The sequence below is a fragment of the Elephas maximus genome, chromosome 4 (genome assembly GCF_024166365.1).
Source record: "Elephas maximus indicus isolate mEleMax1 chromosome 4, mEleMax1 primary haplotype, whole genome shotgun sequence".
NCBI classification, from domain to species: Eukaryota; Metazoa; Chordata; class Mammalia; order Proboscidea; family Elephantidae; genus Elephas; species Elephas maximus.
The window spans coordinates 43443184-43462423 of record NC_064822.1 but is presented as its reverse complement, the minus strand read 5'-3'; the positions used below and the strand labels follow the sequence as shown (position 1 = coordinate 43462423).

At 45.1% G+C, this 19240-nt stretch overlaps 1 protein-coding gene and 1 long non-coding RNA gene across 9 annotated transcripts in view; one reads left to right on the top strand and one right to left on the bottom strand.

Moving 5' to 3' along the window:
* FRMD4A (FERM domain containing 4A) overlaps window positions 1-19240 on the bottom strand; it is a 373626-nt gene that overhangs the window by 75367 nt on the left and 279019 nt on the right. For all 8 annotated transcript variants that reach the window (XM_049881957.1, XM_049881962.1, XM_049881958.1 and 5 more), the window contains exon 11: window positions 17847-17933. In XM_049881957.1, coding sequence (XP_049737914.1) covers window positions 17847-17933 — 87 coding nt within the window. The remainder of the gene's footprint in view (window positions 1-17846; window positions 17934-19240) is intronic.
* Window positions 1-19240, top strand: part of LOC126074970 (uncharacterized) — a 43666-nt gene that overhangs the window by 11526 nt on the left and 12900 nt on the right. The gene's annotated exons all lie outside the window — the stretch shown is intronic.

The window sequence follows — 19240 nt, the reverse complement described above, 5'->3', positions numbered from 1 at the left end:
TGAACTGGGGAAGTCCACAATCTCCCAGGAGCTTGAGTCTGAAACTGGAATCCTACTCCCAGCCTGGAGTGACTCCTGACAACTCATTTTACCTAGAAATTGCCTGTGTCAGCCTGAAGCTCTTTGTTAGGAAAAACCCAGGGCAGGCCTTTACAGTAGGGCCTTCTAGGAGTTCCTGGGTAGCTCAAATGGTTAAGCACTTGACTATTTAACCGAAAGGTTGGCAGTTTGAACCCACCCAGAGATGCCTTGGAAGAAAGGCCTGGCGATCCACTTCTGAAAGGTCACAGCCTTGAAAATCCTATGCCGTTCTACTCTGCACACATGGGGTCACCATGACTTGGAATCAATGGCAACTGGTTTTTGGCAAGTAGGATCCTGTAATCCCACCTGCAGGTACTGACACTGAGCCTGTGGGTGGTAGGGAATGAGAACTGGTTATAGCATTGTTCTGGCTGTGCTGGGGTCTGCTGTTAAATAGGACCACAATTTCTGGAAGAACGTTGATTCAGCCTGGGTTTCCCCTTTGAATCATGCTCATTAAGAAGAGAAAACCTCACAGAGCTCCCTAAGTATCGCATGGTTCAGCAGAAGCAAGCTGTCGAGATCTCTGAAGTCAAGAGGTTACGGGGATTTAACAAGCAGGATTTCCTAACCCAACGCTTCCTGCTTCTAAGAAAGGAAAGGAGCCCAGATTAAACCAGAATTGTTCAGTCATCTGCCATCCTCCAACAATTTGCTCTTAATGTCCAATTACTACAGCTTTTTGGTTCCTTTTGGTCCAACGGACAAAAAATAAATTCCAGACAGAGTCAAAATGAGAGCAATTTTTATGCGTTTATTTTGCATCTTCGTAAGCCATAAGAGGAAACCCTGGTGGCACAGTGGTTAAATGCTACGGCTGCTAACCAAAGGGTCGGCAGTTCAAATCTGGCAGGCACTCCTTGGAAACTCTATGGGGCAGTTCTACTGTGTCCTATAGGGTCGCTGTGAGTCAGAATCGACTCGACGGCACTGGGTTTGGTTTTGGTTTTTTGGTAAGCCATAAGAAGTTACAGTACTTCTCTCTTCCCTCCGTGTCCCTTATAAAGGTTTTAGCTTTTTATGTGGGGCTTTCTCAGGCTCTTCCTTAATGAGTTACACTATTTATACCTCTATCTACGCAGCCACTCCACACATACAAACAGAAGTGTCTTCCGAATTAGCACTGGGTGACCATAGTCCTTCTCCTTAGCAGCCTCTCCTGACAGAGCCACCATTTGGCTGAATTGTTTGAAGGCTTACCCCACTCAGGAAGGAGCACCCATGTGGGTACTCACCGTTTTGACTGGTAAATCCTAATCTGGGTTAACCATAAACCACAGATGGTCTTTGGTTAAAATTCAATAAAACAAATTACTTAAAAGGACTAGCAGTTCAGGAATAAAGAGAAGCTGCCTGACCCTCAGCGTACCCCTTGTCCACAGGAAGCCCCAGCCCTGTTAGCCGGCTCTCTGACCAGGGCCCTCTTCTCATCTGCTGTGGTAGCCTCTACCGATACAATGCACCTCCTCCAGCTTAACAGCCTCGGGTAGTCAGGCAAAAGCACAGGGCACTCTCTTCTCCCGGCGTGTGACCACGCAATCTCTCACAGAGCCCGATGGTGAGAAATCTGGCCAGGGACCAGTTTTTTAAATGTTTTTTCAAACCCCACAGCTACAAACATAAACTCAATTACGTACTTCAAAATACACAGTGTGCACAAACACACTCATCGAAATCCAGTCAGCTGTGACTTCTAATGCTCATTAAAGGTGGGGCTGGGGTTTGGTCTCCAGTCAAAGGTGATAGCTAGAGGAGGCTGTACTCCAGAGTTCCTCCAGGGCGTTTCCCTTCAAAAGGCTGGAAAAGAAACCCCATCATACAGACGCTGAGCACACTCTAGGGAGTGTGGGGACCTTGAGGACTACATTACATGCCAGTACACACTTTCCAGATTCTAAGAGCTGGTTGGTGAAAAGGCTTCCAAAACTCCATGTAGCCACCAGAAGCACCCACTGGAAATGCTAAAGAGAACGACAACTGGGTGGTTGGATGGTCTACTCTTTCACTGGCTAGGGCTCCTTGAGGAGTTTCCCAAAATGTTGGCCCAGCACAGGTTTATCATGAATTATGCTGTCTGTGGGTAACTACTCAATTGTATATGGGCTGGCTTTCACTACAGCCACAGGATATTAAAATGGGAGTGGTAGCTGAGCCCTTAAGAAGATCAATATCATTAATGAGAGCTGGGAGCAGACCATCCAATGGGAAAGGCTAAAAAGTAAGGGGCCTAAGAGCTGGTTAGATCAGTGACTGCAGGCCTCTGTCTGCCTGGGATAGCCCTGGGTTATATCTGTTGTCATGGTGTTATTATTAACGCATGCCCGCTTTCACTCTCAAAAGTGTCCTGGTTTGGATATGATCACTCTGTGGTTAGGTGAGTGGTAGAAGTGGCGGTTTGGAGGTAGAATTCTCCGCTTCCATGTGGGAGACCCAGGTTAGATTCCCAACCAATGTACCTCACGCACAGACACCACCCGTCTGTCAGTGGAGGCTTGCAAGTTGCTAGGATGCTGAACAGGTTTCAGCAGAGCTTGCAGACTAAGATGGGCTAGGAAGAAAGGCTTGGCAATCTACTTCTGAAAATCAGCCAATGAAAACCCTATGGACCACAATGGTCCGATCTGCAACCAATCTTGGGAGTGGTGCAGGGCCAGGCAGCATTTTGTTCTGTTGTGCATGGGGTCACCATGAGTCGGGGGCTGCCTCAACAGCAGCTAGCAACAATGACAATGATGGATAGATGACTCTGAAACCCGTTATTCATAAATGGGGTATAAAATATTTAGGAAGATGGAAATGGAGAGAGACTATTTAGAGGAGAAGTCCTTGGGAGAAAGATGTGCTGTGATCTCTTTCCCTCTGCCCAGAGGGGGAAGGTGGAAGATGCCAACTGTTCACCTCGACCCTGGTAGCGAGGGTTCATTAGGGTCACCTGGAGCACTTCAGAGGTGTCCCCTGACGTTAGGGGCCCCTTAAACTGCTGCCTAACTCCTGGCTAGCTGTGGTCAGATGAGCTGAAGGAGAAGTGCTTGTATTCAGAGAGGCTGAAATGCCTAGTATCTACTGGGTCAAAGGATGCTTCAGAGTGTCTGTGGACAAGAGGGGGTTCCGTGGGAGAGATAGTTGGTATGGGACTGTCTAGGTTCTGCCCGAAAGGACTTCCTGGAGGAAGCCTCAGCAGAAGGAAGCCAAATCTATCACCAGGCTCTTAGGGGCTGTGGAAGGAGTAAGTAACCATCTAGAGCACAGAAGCATTTACCTAGCTCAAGAGAGCCACAGGTAACCTGTTCCTGATGGGCAGATTATCCAATTGGCAAGGTAAGCATAGTGATCAGTGACATGGTGAAACCCCTGTGAAATTGTTCACCACAGATTAGTAAATAAGCACAAGTAAGCCCATGCTTACTTTGCTTACTGGGTCATCTGCCCCTGTCAGGGATTGTGAATTTGAAAAGAGGCTTTGATTCTGCAGGAAGGTTCTGTCCGGTTGGGAGAGAGACAGATGCCAGCTATAACTAGATGTAGAATCTTTGATGTGGGGAAAAAATGTGGAATTGTTTATTACACATGGGCCTGGTAAGTAAGATAAGCACCGTGCTTACCTAGCCTACTGGATAATGCGCCTGGTGGGTTCCCAGGAATGGGACGGGGGTGTCCCTGTAAGAGAAAGCCTAGGTTTTAAACCTGCCAGGTTCAGAGTGAGGAGCCAAGTTAGGAGAGTGGAGAAGACTTAACTTTAAATCAGATTTGGAGCTTTAATTGCTGTAAGGGACTGGGCATTCTCATTTCTTAATAAAAACCTACTTCAATGTTTATAGTGACCATGTGACTTCCAACTACCTGAGAGTGATCAGCAAGCTCAGGGACAGCCGCCTGTGTTTTTATCTAGGGACAAGGGAAAAACCAGCTCTCCAGGGAATGCATTTAAAGGGACAGTGTGCGATCAGAGTTCCCGATTGCATCCCATGTGCTCAAAGTTCTTGTTACACTAGCTGAGTCTGTTTTTTTAAGCCAGAAAGCCCAAATCTGTTCATAAGTCATTCCTGGTCCATGGTTCCTTTTGGAGTGGGTGGGTCTACTGGATGCTCTTCTGCAGTACTTTGGGATCTAGTGATAGCTTTTGGTTTTGTTTGTTCACATGGCATCCAAGGCCAACGGGGTTCCTTGAATAGTGGGGATCCATTTCTACAGGGTTATTTAAGAGCTCAGTCTCAAGCCAGCTGCTGTGCTCTCCAGCTGGGTGTTTGTATGTTAAAAATACAGAGTGCTGTTTGACCCTTGCTATCTAAACAACCCATGTGGCTATTTAGATGACCTTTCTTAATGCTGGTACATGTGCCTGCTCAGGGGTTGGGTGGACAACAAATCTGAGGAAACCAGGCACTGGAAGGGGCAGTGGCTGACTTCTGGGGGCCATGTACCACAAAAGAGACGGGCATGTCAGCTAGGGGAAGGAAATTACTTTTGATCATCTCAGCAGATCTAGTGTGGGCTTGGCTAAATTGGAGAAAAGTCAAAGATAGACAAGGGTCTTACCAGGGCCAGTTGGTGCTGAGCTGCATCTGACTTGTAGTGATCCCACGTGTGTCAGAGCAGAACTGGCTGAGTTGCATCTGACTTGTAGTGATCCCACGTGTGTCAGAGCAGAACTGTGCTCCACAGGGTTTCCAGTGACTGACTTTTTGGAAGTAGGTCACCAGGGCTTTCTTCCAAAGTGCCTCTGGATGGACTCGAACCTCCAACCTTTCAGTTAGCAGCCAAATGTGGGACTCCAGACAAGGGGCAAGTTACTTAGAAATAGGCATTCCCCCCTTCCACCACTTTCTTTTTGGGAAGAGTGTCGCTTTTCATTCTTCCTTTTATTAATTATTCCTCTCTGGCTTTACAGTGAGCATTCCCCTTGCTTCATTCCTCCTAGCTGCTTCTAGTTTCAAGTTTCCCTTAACCTCAAGATGCCAGATCATCTATATCAACTCCATTGTTGACGAGGAAACTGAGGCCCAGGGAAGCAGGGCTTCAAACTGGTTCCTTCTGGTTTGAACCCCTGCTGAGAATTTGCATTTCCACCCCTGATATACTGAATCAGAACCTACATTTTAACAAGATCCCCAGGCAATTCTTATGTATAACTTCCTGGGAACTTGGCAAATTCTCAGTAGGGGTTTGAACCAGACCAAACCGGTTCAAAGCCCTGCAGGGAAGTGAATTATGTCGCAGAACTGGAGTTAGAACTGAGGTGTCTTGGCTCCCAGGCCATTCCAAATAACACTAGGGTGTCTGAGGCAGGGGCAGGTGTGTAGTACCCAAAGGTAGAGTTGACCCCTACAACCAGTATCCCAGGGATCATTTCCATGGGATCTTCACAGCACGAGCACACCCCCTTCCAAGAGATACCTCCAAGCATGTTACCCTGGGAGAGATTTGAACCTCCCTCTCTTTAAGGAGCTGTGGTGGTACAGTGGTTAAGCACTCAGCTGCTAACTGAAAGGTGGGCGGTTCAAAACCACCAGCAGCTCTGCAGGAGAAAATACCTGGTTATCTGCTCCCGTAAAGACTACAGTAAAGGAAACCCTATGGGGCAGTTCTACTCTGTCCTATAGGTCACTGTGAGTCGGAATCAACTCGATGGAACACAACAATAACAACAACAACTCTTTAAGGGGTAATGACCTTCCTCACCTCTTGTACGTCTGCAAAGAAATTACCCTCACCAGGCCAGTCTTGTATACATTGCAGCTTCTAAGGATTATCCACCTGGATAGGGCAATGCTTTTTTTCTGCTCACAGACAGGTCACCCTCCTCAAAAGTGCTAGTCTGATACGAGCACAAGAATACAAGAAGAATGCAAGCTGGTGTCCTTGGAAGTTTGGCTTACTCAGGACCAGGCTCAGAAATGGCCTTGACAGGAACCTGTGGGAACAGAGGGGCCCTGGGTTCCCAGATCCAATGACCAAGAAGAAATTAATCCCCCTAACAAAGAGACATTGTTTGCTCTTCACGGCGATCCTGCCTCTCATGTTCAGTATAAAAGAGGCTGGCGATATTTGCTATGTCAAGAGCAGCCCTTTTATCTTGAGGAACAGGAAACTCATTGAGGTGTGAATTTATTCAAGATGGAGAAAATTAGACCATGTCCTGTGTCTTACAAGGTCCATTTCATGGACGTAAAAAGACAGGCACAGAGAGGCTAAATAAGTTGTTCTATCACAACTTTTTGAAATATACTGGAAGTAAGAGAATTCATTGGACCAAAATCTGCTTTGGTGGAGATTTGTTTTTGGCCTTTGAGTGAATATGGGGGCTACTGGCTTACAAAGCATCATTTTTTTTTTAATTTTAAAGGTGTAATTGTTCTAGGAAGAATTAAAAAAAAAATTATCGTGGTAAAGTACACATAGCAAAAATTTGCCATTTTAACCATTTTTAAGCGTACCATTTAGTAACCTTAATTACACTCTCCATGTAGTGTTACCATCACCACTGTTGTTGTTAGGTGCCACGGAGTCGGTTCCGACTCATAGCAACCCTACGTACCACACAATGAAACGCTGCCCGGTCCTGCACCATCCTCACAATTGTTGTTATGTTTGAGCCCATTGTTGCTGCCACTGTGTCAATCCATCTTGTTGAGAGTCTTCCTCTTTTTTGGTTGCCCTCTACTTTACCAAGCATGATGTCCTTTTCCAGGTACTGATCCTCCTGATATCATGTCCAAAATATGTGAGACTTAGTCTTGCCATCCTTGTTTCCAAGGAGCATTCTGGCTGTACTTCTTCCAAGACAGATTCGACCGTCACCACTATTCCCAAAAGTTTTTCATCACTTCAGACAGAAACTCAGTACTCTTCAGGAAGGAATTTGATTTTAACTCAGACTAACATACCTTTATGACAACAGAAACAACAAAGTAGGATCACGTGGAAAGTTCCTTGCTGCCTGCATGTAAAGCAGTGGTTCACAAACTTTACTGCATGTATCTGAGTCACCTCGAAGGCTTGTAAAAATATAAGATTGCTGAGTGCCACCTGCACAGTTTCTGATTCTGTCAGTCTTGAGTGGAGCCCTGCATTTCTAGCAAGTTCCCAGATGATGTGGATGCTGCTGGGCCAGGGACCACACTTTGAAGGCCGTTGCTATAAAAGATACAGTGCTGTGTTGGCCAGCTTCTCCCTTCAGGATTGAAGGCCTTACTCCCTCTTCGGAAATCGCCCTCAGCTGAAGAGAGCCACCTTGCTTGCCTGACTTCATAATCCCCTCCCTGGGGTCACCTGTATACTGCAGTATAAACTTAGTCCCCAGCCTCAGTGGCAGCTCTGAGGGTCATCCTTCAGCGCTTTGTCCCAGGTGGAGTGATGCAACGTTTGAGGTTGCATCCTGGTCCAATTTCTCTCTCTGCCCAATTCTTCATCCTTCACTTTCCCTGTTGGTGTCAATCCCAGGGACACTCCCCAGGAAACTTCTTGCATGCTAACCCATCTCAGACTCTTACTTCCCAGGGAAACCAACGTGCAACACTCAGAAGTACTCACCTAAAATGGCACCTCCTTGGAGAAACCACTCCTGACCATCCACCACCCTCCCACTCTTCCTTGTTCTGACTTAGTGTCCTTCATATAACCCAATTCTCTGATACTATATGTAAAATGGGGCCCTGGTGGCACAGTGGTTAAGAGCTCAGCTGCTAATCAAATGGTTGGCAGTTCGAATCCACCAGTTGCTCCTTGGAAAGCCTGTGGGGCAGTTCTACTCTGTCCTATAGGGTCACTATGAGTTGGAACTGACCCGATGGAAATGGGTTTGATTTTTGTTTTTTTTTTATGTGAAATATTTATTTTATGTTATCATTTGACTGTCTTCCCCTAAAATGTACGTTCTGTGAGGGCAGGGACCTTGTCTCTGTTCACTGCAGTATCAGCGCCTAGAATGAGGCCTGCAGCATGATAAGGACTCAAAACATATTTATTGAACAACTGAATGAACATCAGGCAGGAAGAATCACACAACCTCACCAATCGCTCCAAGTGTTTTAGTGAACTAGAAGTCTCAGAAAATTAAAGGTGCTTTCTAAAGTGCTGCCAGTGATTCGTAATGCCTTAAGTTTGCCTAGTGTTTTACAACTTATTTGTTTTTAAAGCGCTTCATTCAATGTTTATAAGAACTCCATGTGGTGGACAGGAAACCTTGCTCTCAAGCTTTTGGAGAAGAGAAGCTGAGCTTGGAGAGGCTGAGTGACTTGCCAGCCAGGGCTGTGACGTCAGTACAGCCTGCGCAGGAAGGCTGGTCTCCAGCCATCTTTCCTCTGTCACCACTGGAGGCAAACTCAAGTCAAGTGCCACAGAGACTCACAGTAAGTCTGACTTCTCCTCTGTAACAATCACATGGGCACCATTTTACGGGCGGGCATTTCATAGCCAAACCCTCTACTGCAGTTCTAGAGCGCTAACGCTGTGTTCAGGGGATTACAATTCTTCTCCGGGAGGGGAGTTTGGGATCCTTTTCCAGGTGGTGACAACTCAGCTCTGTCTAATGTTGGTGGCTGGAGAATAGAAGCTACATTTTCTTAGAAGATGTCCCCTCCCTTCCTCCATCCCTTCTTCCCTTCCTTCGGAGTCCTGGTGGTGCAATGTTTAAGCACTCGGCTGCTAGCCAAAATGCTGTTGGTTTGAACTCACCAAGTAGCTCTGCAGGAGAAAAGATGTCCTGTAAAGATTACAGCCTGGGAAACCCTATGAGGCAGTCTACTGTGTCATACAGGGTCACCGTGAGTCAGAATCAACTCGATGGCACACAACAACTTTCTTTCTTAGGGAGTTACTTTACAACAGCAGCCACTGGTAACTCCCTGTTGCCCCCTACTATCCCCCTGGCAGCCTGCTCCTCAGCTTTGAGGCAGGTCCCTCTTGATGACCCATAGCCAGGGCCTGTCATCTACAGGCTTTGAATTTTTCCAGGTCCGCTCAGGCCACTGCAGAGAGATCTGAAGGGCTGATAAGGGCAACTGGTGGAGGCCCTTTGATCCGCCACTGTGAATGAGTAAAAGCTGCAAAATGCAAAGAATGCTGGACATAGCAAGTGGAGTCCTTTTCCCAGGAGGGCAAGGGGGTGGTTTCCAAGGGGAACACAGGTGATGAAATGAGGGAAGCACCCACCCAGAGCCAGCTGGGGCAGAGGGTCAGCAACCAGAAAATGAGTCAAGCGCATCCCCACAGCAGCGAAGACTAAGTCACCTGTGCTGATTACACTGAATGATTTAGCAGAACAACTCCACTGGGAGTCAGATCACATTTAATGGAATATTTCCTGTAAATATTATTTTCCCTTCCTGGCTCATCATCTCATACAGTTCAAAAATCTTTACTAATCCGAGGAGGTGACCATAATGCATCAATTCCCTGAGTTAACAGCCTTACTTCCAAAATACTCTCAGGACTCACAGGAACCCACGCAGGCTGCTGGGGGATGAGGGCAGGCCATTTAGCCTGGTTCCTTCTCCTAATGCCTCAGAAAGGACCTCACAGTGCTCCTAATTGTGCATCTAAGTGTACATAAAAGCCCCCCTAATTACACATCAAATAAATAAGTAAATGCTGTCTGCTGAATACGTAACAAGGACTGGCATTGTGTTTTTTCCCAGTGGGGAGATTTCATTAATATGGGCTGGTGAGTGGCTGCATCTATAAATAATGAAGATAAAATGATTTTACAGATACTCTGGAGGGAAGTTTTGTTGGGTCACACGCTTTACACCGTCTATCTCTAATGCCTACAGCCTCAGATACAGCCTACTGGAGGGGTCTTTAACTTGCCCAGCCCTGTTCGGGAAGTGTTTTCTGTCTTAATTTCTTTTGGCTTCTAATGACTAGATGGCTGGTCTGTCTACAGGGTTGAGGAGTGCAAAGTATATCAACAGGACTGAGAAGACAGCTTCACCTTGTACTGGTTGAGTTGAGAGTCTTTAGCGTGGGACAGCCTGGTCCCCCAGACACCTTTGGGACTGAGCTGCAAAGGAAGGGGCTGATTATCCTGGAAATGAGAGCATTTGTCTTTCTCAGGCTTTGACCTGAGGAATGTAAGGTCCTCCTTCTCTAGGAGAAGGAGCCCTGTGTGAGACAGACTTTGCCCAGACTTAATTATCTCTGATGCACGTGATCCATTTTCAGAGAGAGCTAATACACAATGCCTCTTCAACATATATCATTTAATTTTCATTCATCATTTAATTTTCATTCACATGTTCTCTAGGAATAATGAGGGAAAACTCTTGCTTGTATCAACACAACTGCCCCAAACCAGCGGGATAGCCAGCTCAGGGCACACCACTGTTAATGCTTATTTCTGCAGCTGGCATTTTTTCCTTTGATGGCCTAGGTCTCTCTAAAGGCACCCTGGTGGCACAGTGGTTAAGCCCTTGGCTGACAACAGGCAGGCTGGCAGTTTGAACCCACTAGCCGCTCTGCAGGATAATGATGTGGTAGTCTGCTTCTGTAAAGATTTACAGCTTGGAAACCCTATGGGACAATTCTGCTGTGTCCTATAGGGTCGCCGTGAGTTGGAATTTACTTGATGGAAGTTTTTTTTTTTTTGTGGTGCAATGGTTAAGCACTCAGCTGTTAACTGAGGATGGTGGTTTGAGCCCACCCAGTGACTTTGTGGGAAGAAAACCTGGCAATCTGCTTCTGTAAAGATTATAGCCAAAAAAACCCAATGGGGCTGGCAGTTCTACTCTATCATGTGGGGTCACTAATGAGTCGCACATCGACTCTATGGCACCTAACAACAACAACAGGTCTCTTTAACCAGCTGCTGTTGAGTTGACTCTGAACTCATGGCGATCCCATTTGTGCTCAGAGTAGAACTGCGCTCCACAGGGTTTCCAATGACTGATTTTTTGGAAGCAGATCACCAGGTCTTTCTTACGAGGTACCTCTGGGTGGATGTGAACCTCCACCCTTTCAGTTAGCAGCCGAGTGGGTTAACACTTTAGGAACTCCTAGGTCTATTTACTTGGCTGTAAATGCAATCTAAGATGAAGCTCGAGATTTACCTTAAGTACCCAAATGCTAATCTGGCAATGTTTCATTATTCCCTGAAGCCAAAAGGACTGTAGCTTGTGAAATAAAAAAGTTCTTAATTAGGCAGTGCTCCATTTTTTACACAGGTACATACATGCACACACTAAGGCAGAATTTGGTAACTCAGATAAAATAGGGCAAAATAATCTCTGTGGCTGCAAGATTTTTAACACTTGGACCCTCCTACTTCTCTCACCATTGCTCAACCAAGAGACTTGGACACATAGATACTGCCAGCTCCCAGACTCTGCTACTATGCTCAGAACTGTGTATAACATTATTAAACTACAACCATGAGAAAGAAGAGGGGACAGCTAAGAGAATCCCAAAAGGGATTTTCTAAGTGTTAGAGTATTTATTATGAACAACAGCACAGAAGTAGGGAGAAGGGGGCAAAGCATGAGAGAAGAAAGACCATTGGGGTCAAGGAGGGAAAGAGAAGAATTTACTGAGAACTGATAAAGGGATATTTAATAGCTTGTAAAAAATTCTGCAACCTATCCTCAAATATTGTTTGAGTTCTGCCTGATCTTTTTCAAAGAATTCATGTATGCAAGCAAGGACCAATATTCTAGTGGCACAGTGGTTAAGAGCTATGGCTGCTAACCAAAAGGTCGGCAGTTTGAATCCACCAGCTGCTCCTTGGAAACCCTATGGGGCAGTTCTACTCTGTCCTACAGGGTTGCTATGAGTCAGAATTGACTCGATGGCAACAAATTTGGTTTTTTGGTTATGGGTACACGTATTGCAGATTTTGAAAAAAAAAAAAAAAAAATCCTGATCATGTTTGCCGCTTTCACAGGGATTTTGGGGGGCTATTCTTCTGCATATGTGGTTCTAAAATACTACTAAAGTTGGCCTTGAGTTTCTGAACACACACCAAAGCCGAAACACAGCCTGCCTGTGTCCCCACATGTCTAGCTGTTCCCAACATGTGTGCCCAGAGGGCAAAGAGGCTGTCTTTCTTACCCACATCAGAGGTTGCACTGAAGTCCCTGCTTCAGCAAGGCTAGGAGCCTATCTGTTTAGAAGGTCCAGGTAGCAGATAATGGGGACATGATTAGGATGGGGCTAAAAATGTTCTCTCTTCTCTACTACACCTCTGAGACACCCTGTGTATTGCTGCATCTCCCCCAAAGCCACCTGAGCTTCCATGTGAGGATCTGGCTACCTAGGACAGGCTCTGAAACTAGAATGGCAAGCTGCCCCTCAACCAGATAACTTGGAACAAGCTAAGTTTGGCCTATTTCTGGACAGACTCAGCTGTCTCTTCAGTTTTTTTTTTTTTTTTTCAGTGAGCCATATGGGAACACTTGAGTGGATTCTCTTCGGAGGCTACTGAGCATGTCCGATGGTGCTAATGGTTTGCTGACGCTATGAAAGCTGTGCTACCAGAGAACGCCTCTAGGCCCTTCAAAGGAAAGGGAGGAGGCTCACCCTGCCACTGCCTCTACTTGAATGTTGGCTCTTATGATAGTGGCGCCATCCGACACAGCCACGGGACTGGGTCAGAAGTGTCAGGGAGGGCCTTGGTCTGTGGCTAGGCGGGGGCAGCTGCGTGGGCTGGAGATGCAGCTGCCCCCGCAGAAGAGCCCCACGTGCACAGAACAGGGGGCCACGCCCTGTTTCCTGAGCACTGCTGGCGGCTCGAGGCCGCCGAGCTCTGCCTGGCTGCAGTGCCAAGAGACAGGAGCGCCACCTAGAGGACTGTGCCACGTGAGGCGCTCGCCCAGCCAGAGTCCTGGGCTTCGGGATTCCCCAGCTCTCAGGAGTAGAGGCACGGTTAGACACAAGCCTGAGTTTGTCGGGGTAGCACAGAGGGATGCAAGTGGTGGTCCTCAGCTCTGCTGCACATGGGAATCAACTGCGAGGCCTTCTAAATGTCCAAATGGCTGGGTAAAGGGTAGGGGTCAGGAGGATAGGGATGCGGCTCTGGCATCTGTAAATTCAGTTTCACGTAAGTGTCTGACGTACGGCAGTGTGTGGCACTTCGTGGGTGAACTTGCACTGATACTCGTTCTCATGTGTGTGCGCCTCTTCAGATTCAGAACGCCGCCACCTGGGTTTGTACTCTTGGTATTCTGAGACTCAACGTGTCTGTTAAACACAACCAACGTGGCTTTTCAGGGATGGTGATGATGCTGAGTGTGAGAAGAAAAAACAGACTCCCTGCCCAGGTCTTCTCGTACCTGGGACTCCTTAGCTATGGCTCAGGGGTTTGGCATTCAAGTCCCATCCGATGCTTTAGCAGAGGTATATACTCTGTGAGGCTGAAGAAGCCTGGACTTCACTTCCTTTTACAGATCGGTTCTTAATTTTATGTTCTGAGAGTATACTCATTTCTTAAAGAGGGCTCCCCAAATTGTATAAGCTTCGGCGTCTCCGCAAACTGGATCTGCCTCTGTGTCTCACAGTAAGAATGACGATAAAACAAACAAAAAAAAAAACCTGTTGCCACTGAGGTGATTCCAACTCACAGCAACCCTACAGGCACGGTGATAGGGAACTAAATCGCTTACTCACGACTACCACCAATCGCCCTCGAGTCAACTCCGATTCATGGTGGCCCCACGTGTGTCAGAGTAGAACTGTGATGCACAGGGTTTCAACGGCTTATTTTTCAGAAGCAGATTGCCAGGCCTTTCTTCTGAGGTGCTTCTGGCTAGACTTGAACCTCCAACCTTTTGGTAAACAGTTCAGCACATTACCCATCTGCACCACCCAGAGACTCCACCCATTGACAACTAGTGTTGAGTTCTCTGGTGTGCTGATTTCCTTTCTCTGCTCAGTCTCTACAGTTCAGTTGCACTTAGAAAATTCTTTTTTTTTTTTAATTGTACTTTAGGTGAAGGTTTACAGAACTAGTTTCTCATTAAACAGTTAGTACACATATTGTTTTATGATATTGGCTAACAACTCCATAACATGTCAACACTCTCCCTTCTTAACCTTGGGTTCCCTATTACCAGCTTTCCTGTCCCCTCTGTACTTAGGAAATTCTTGATACTTTTGAGCTCCAAATGAATATCCAACTGCCTACTGAGGGGGAGGGAGAAGGGGGGGGGAGAGAGGAAGGAACGAGGAGAGGGAGCTACCTGGATGTTCCATCAAACCTAAAACTTTGCAAGTCCTAAACTGAACTTATCTCAGATTTCCACTTCTCTTATATTCCATTTATTTCTGCTTGCCCCACTCTAGTTGAGGTACTAGTGAAGATCAGTAAGTACCTGATATATGTATCATTTGGAATATAAGTGATCAAGTGTCCTGGGAGTCATTCTAGGTTCCCACCTTCCCTTACTGCTGCCTTCTGCCTCCTACAATTGATCGGTAACATCCACCTTCTAAACATCTTGTTTCCATTTCCTCTTCTCTTTCCCTATTACTGATACCCAGCCTCAACTCCTCCATCATTTCTGGCCTATACTGTTGTAACAATGCCCTGGTTTGCAAGTATTGTCCTGTATTCATCCAGTCCACCCTCCACATAGAAGCCAGAATGAGGCTTCTGTAACAGTGAAAATCTGATACGTTGCTCCTCTGCTTCCAGTGTTCTGTGGTTCCCACAGCTGGGAGGACGAAGTCCTGACTCCTTATAAAGCCTTCAAGACCTATCACTTGTTAGCTCCTCTCCTCTCCCTTACGTTCTAGCCCCAAATGGTAATGTGTGATTCCCGTGATGCCATGCTGCTCCCCATCACTGTCTTCATGCACGCTGGTCTTGTACCTGGACAGCCTCCCTGCCCCGTTTGTCCATCTGGGAAATTCTGTTCACCCTTTAAGACCCAGCTCATGCTTGGCTGCCTCTGTAAAGACTTCCTTCTTCTCCTTAAGCCCAGTCAATGACTCCCTCATTTAATTCACCACCAACGCTCACACAGACTTCTTCTTATAGCAGGTAGCAACACAGTGCAATCATCACACATTGCTCTCCCTGATTGACTGGGCAGGCTTCAAGTACATGAGTTATGTCTTATTTACCCCAATGCCCTATAGTGTACGTGGTACATAACAGGTACGCAATAAATGTTCTTTGAATGAATGAATGAACAATGACTTGGATAACTTGGTTGTCCCTCAATTAGTAATAGGCTTGAGAATTCCAACTATTTCCTCAGAGGCTACAGAAGCATAAGTTATTTTAAATAACAACTCAGTTTGAGTTAGAGCCAATGACCTGGAAAAATATACTGACCTTTTAATATTTTTAATTCCCTGGCCCAGATAAGTTCCACAAATTATAGTAAATTCTTTCACTCAGTGGCTGATTATTCACACCTTTGGCTTCTTATTTCCCCTTATCTTGAAGTCTGTTTTAGAGCCTTACAATAATAGTTGCAATTTATTGAGCCCTCGCTTATGTGTCTCACGCCATGTATTACAAATATCAAGTGCTATCTCATTACCTTATCAATCTTCACCAATACCTCAATTAGAGTGGGTCAAGCAGAAATAAAGAAAGCTTAAAGAGATCAACAAATTAAACTGAACAAGTATGAATACTTGTTAGTATGTCTTTCAAAAAAGCTTAGTGGGAGAGGAAATTTCAACCACTGGATTTTAATTAATTCTGCCATAAATCTCAGTTATCCACTTTGGCCTTGCTGTTCTACCACATGCAGGCAAAAAAGAGCTGAATAAACTGTGACCAGGATTTTGCTAAAGGATCTAGGAGTATTTTTGCCTTTTGCAAGTGGAAAAAAACGGCCAGGCAGGTTGAAAGGAGAAGGAAAGTCGATGTAAAAAGGAGGGTGTGAAGACAGAACTAGAGAAGAAAAAGCACTGAAAATTAAAAAGGCTGCACAGGGAATAGGCACAGAGCAAACAGGAAGAAAGATAAAGTGAGGCGGAAGTATGGACCCCTACAGTCAAGGAAAACAAAAAGGGAAAAAATAAGAATGCAGGGTACAATTCACCTCTTGCAGCATTTCAGTGGAAACTGAAGAGGTTTTGGAGACAGCCACGTAAAACAACGTACGCCCTCAAGAGCCTGATTCCTCCCGATTGTTCCCAAGATTCTAAGCAATCCATCATTTGCTCACAGTCTTTTCTTAGAACTTAACTGATGCACTGATCCATGGAATGAAAGTCCTTCCAACATAAAGCCTTTTTTTTTTCCTTTTTCCTGTCAATATACTAAAGAAGTTGGCTCAGGCAGATGTTAACTGGACAGATTAAGATAAGCTCAGAAATGTAGTGTGGTTTTCAATCCTACTCATGGATAAAGAAGCTTGGAAACCAACATGGAATGACGTAATGGATCAATATTGCTTTCCCTCCCCTAAAGCAAGCGTGGTTTTGATAGACTTTTAATATATGTTTTAGGGTTTCAACGCATACCGTTGCCCCCTTAATCTTTGCCAGAGAATGTGACTGACAGCACTTGCCTCAGAGATATTTTTCCATTATAATTTTTTAATTTGTTCTGGTCCGAAAAATGTGTGTAAATAAAAACAGAGACAAAAGGCAAATGCTGTGCCCGCTTCGAACACTTTGTTTTATGTTTACAATGACTTTGCAGAGCTCCCTCTGCTTTACCTTTTCATTGGCAAATGGCTTTATTTTCCCAGATTTCTGATCACTTCTAACATGCCATAAATATTTACTGGATCTCCAAGAACTTCTCTTATTCTTTATTTTTCACCTCTGTTTGACCTACAATCTCTTCCTTTAGCCTGCACACCTTCCTGCTCCAAAAAACCTTTGAGAGAACTTAGGTTGGCTTCAAGATTCAAGAGAGATGTTACTTTATTTTCGCAATGTATATAGCACCCTGGTAAATTAAGGAAGACAATAGTTCCTCAAAGTCCTTTAATCCTTTTGCATTGGGAGAACTGAGCCAGTCACTTTATCTTAAATAAGTGTAACAGTTTAGGTTTCCTCAGTGACAGGGAGAAACTGTATTTACTCGGAAAGCTCAGACTAGATTAAAAAGATTACTGTGGGGTAATTTGTATACATTGACGCCCATGGAAACAGAAGTCAAGAAATCAAACGACATGTGGCATCGGACAAATCTGCTGCAAAAGATCTCTTTAAAGTGTTAAAAAGCAAAGGGTGTCATTTTGAGGACTAAGGTGTGCCTGACCCAAGCCATGGTGTTTTCAATTGCCTCATATGCATGAGAAAGCTGGACAATGAATAATGAAGACCAAAGAAGAACTGATGCATTTGAATTATGGCATTAGGGAAGAATATTGAATATACCATGGACTGCCAGAAGAACAAACAAATCCATCTTGGAAGAAGTACAGATAGAATGCTCCTTAGAAGCAAGGATGGCAAGACTTCATTTTACATACTTTGGCATGTTATGAGGAAGGATCAGTCCCTGAAAAAGGACATCATGCTTGGTAGAGTAGAGGGTTAGCAAAAAAGAGGAAGACCCTCAACGAGATGGATTGACACAATGGCTGCAACAATGGGCTCAAACTCAACAACGATTGTGAAGATGGTGCAGGACCAGGCATTATTTCAACCCGATGTACATGACGGATATAGGATCATTACCAGTCGGAACTGACTTGACAGCACCTAACAACAACAACAATTTGTATATACTCATACTAGCTGGGGACTGGTGAGCCCAGAGGCCCTTCGGCTGTACCAGATAGCATCTTTATTCATTTCTACACCTGTTCCTCTACCCATCTAAGAGTAATTAATCCCACAGAAAAGAACATGCTTACCTTCCTTGGCTTCACTTTATCATGGTAGTCATACTGGAAGATTCCTTTGTAGCTCAGCCCCAGCCACCAAGGTATTCCCTGCTTGTCCTAGGACATAAAAAGGAGTGTGGGTAGAAATGGGGTCTGGAGAAGATAAACACAAACCAAGAGGATACTTCCTGGTCATCTGAAGGTGAAGAAAAATGCAATTTCCTTGAAATGGATGGAAGCTAATTCTCTACTTTGTACCTTAACGGATGAGCCCCATTCTCTAATCGTTGTCCGTTATGTGAAGAGTGACATGAAAGAGCCCTTGGGCTGGGGCCCAACTCTATTCCTAATCAGCAGCACAGCCACGGGCCCTTCACCCTTTATAAATAAGTAATCAATGCCCTGTTTTTTTTTTTTTTTTTAAGACTGTGCTTGCAACGCTAGGTCCTTCACTCACCACGAAGGACAATTTGAGATATGCTGAGCATTCTAATAACATGACCTTCTGAGCGCAGAAACTGTCATTGACTCTCAGAGCTAGAAGGGGCCATGGAGACTTTTGAAGGGGATGCCTCTAATTTTAAAGATGAAGAAATCAAAGCAACAAGTGCTTCCACTTTATCCAGGATGCCCCTAACAGGCCAAGGGCAGCACAGGGTGGGAAGGTGCTTCTACTATATGCAAGACACTACCCTATGTTCTGGGAATAAACAGTAGAAGACAATAAATACATAGTCTTTGCTACCAAGGAGCTGAGGTTTACTGGAGATACAGGTAATTAAATGCATACAAATGACATGTAGCATATTAAACCAGCTGCCATGGATGACACAAAGGTGAATGAAAAGTGTTTTAGTCTAAGGAATTAAAAATATAGTTGGGTGGAAACATGTGAAAGAAACTGGTGGAGGACCCAGAGACTCTCAGGTTGTATGGTGGAACTTTTCTTGAGCGTAGAAGTGTTTTCTACTCTTTTTGCTGGACTTTAGGTAATAAATTTAGCGTTAAACTTTTCATATGGGGCAAATTAAGGAAGGAGACAGAAAGGAAGTTATCCTTTTTCATCACAGAAAACGGGTCTCTGGGACATCATTAGCTATTATTTTAAAGGTGAGGTCCCGGTCTGGGACATTTTACACAAAATTAAAAAGAATTCAGAACGGGATCAATGTCACATTGGACTTGCCATTGCAATATTTAAGAAGACGTTTGTGGTTATGTACTCAATTTGTAACCCTGTAATCCTAGTTCTGTAAAGTTACCAACATGGCATTTGACCACCAAGGAAAACACTGCTGATGCAGCTCAAAGCTTTCTTTCTCTATCATTGTATTTAGATGGAGTTTTCCTACAGAGTAGCTCTGTAATTAAGGGGTATAGGGAGAGCCATCCCCCTTAATTAGAGCAGACCTGCTCTCCCAGGA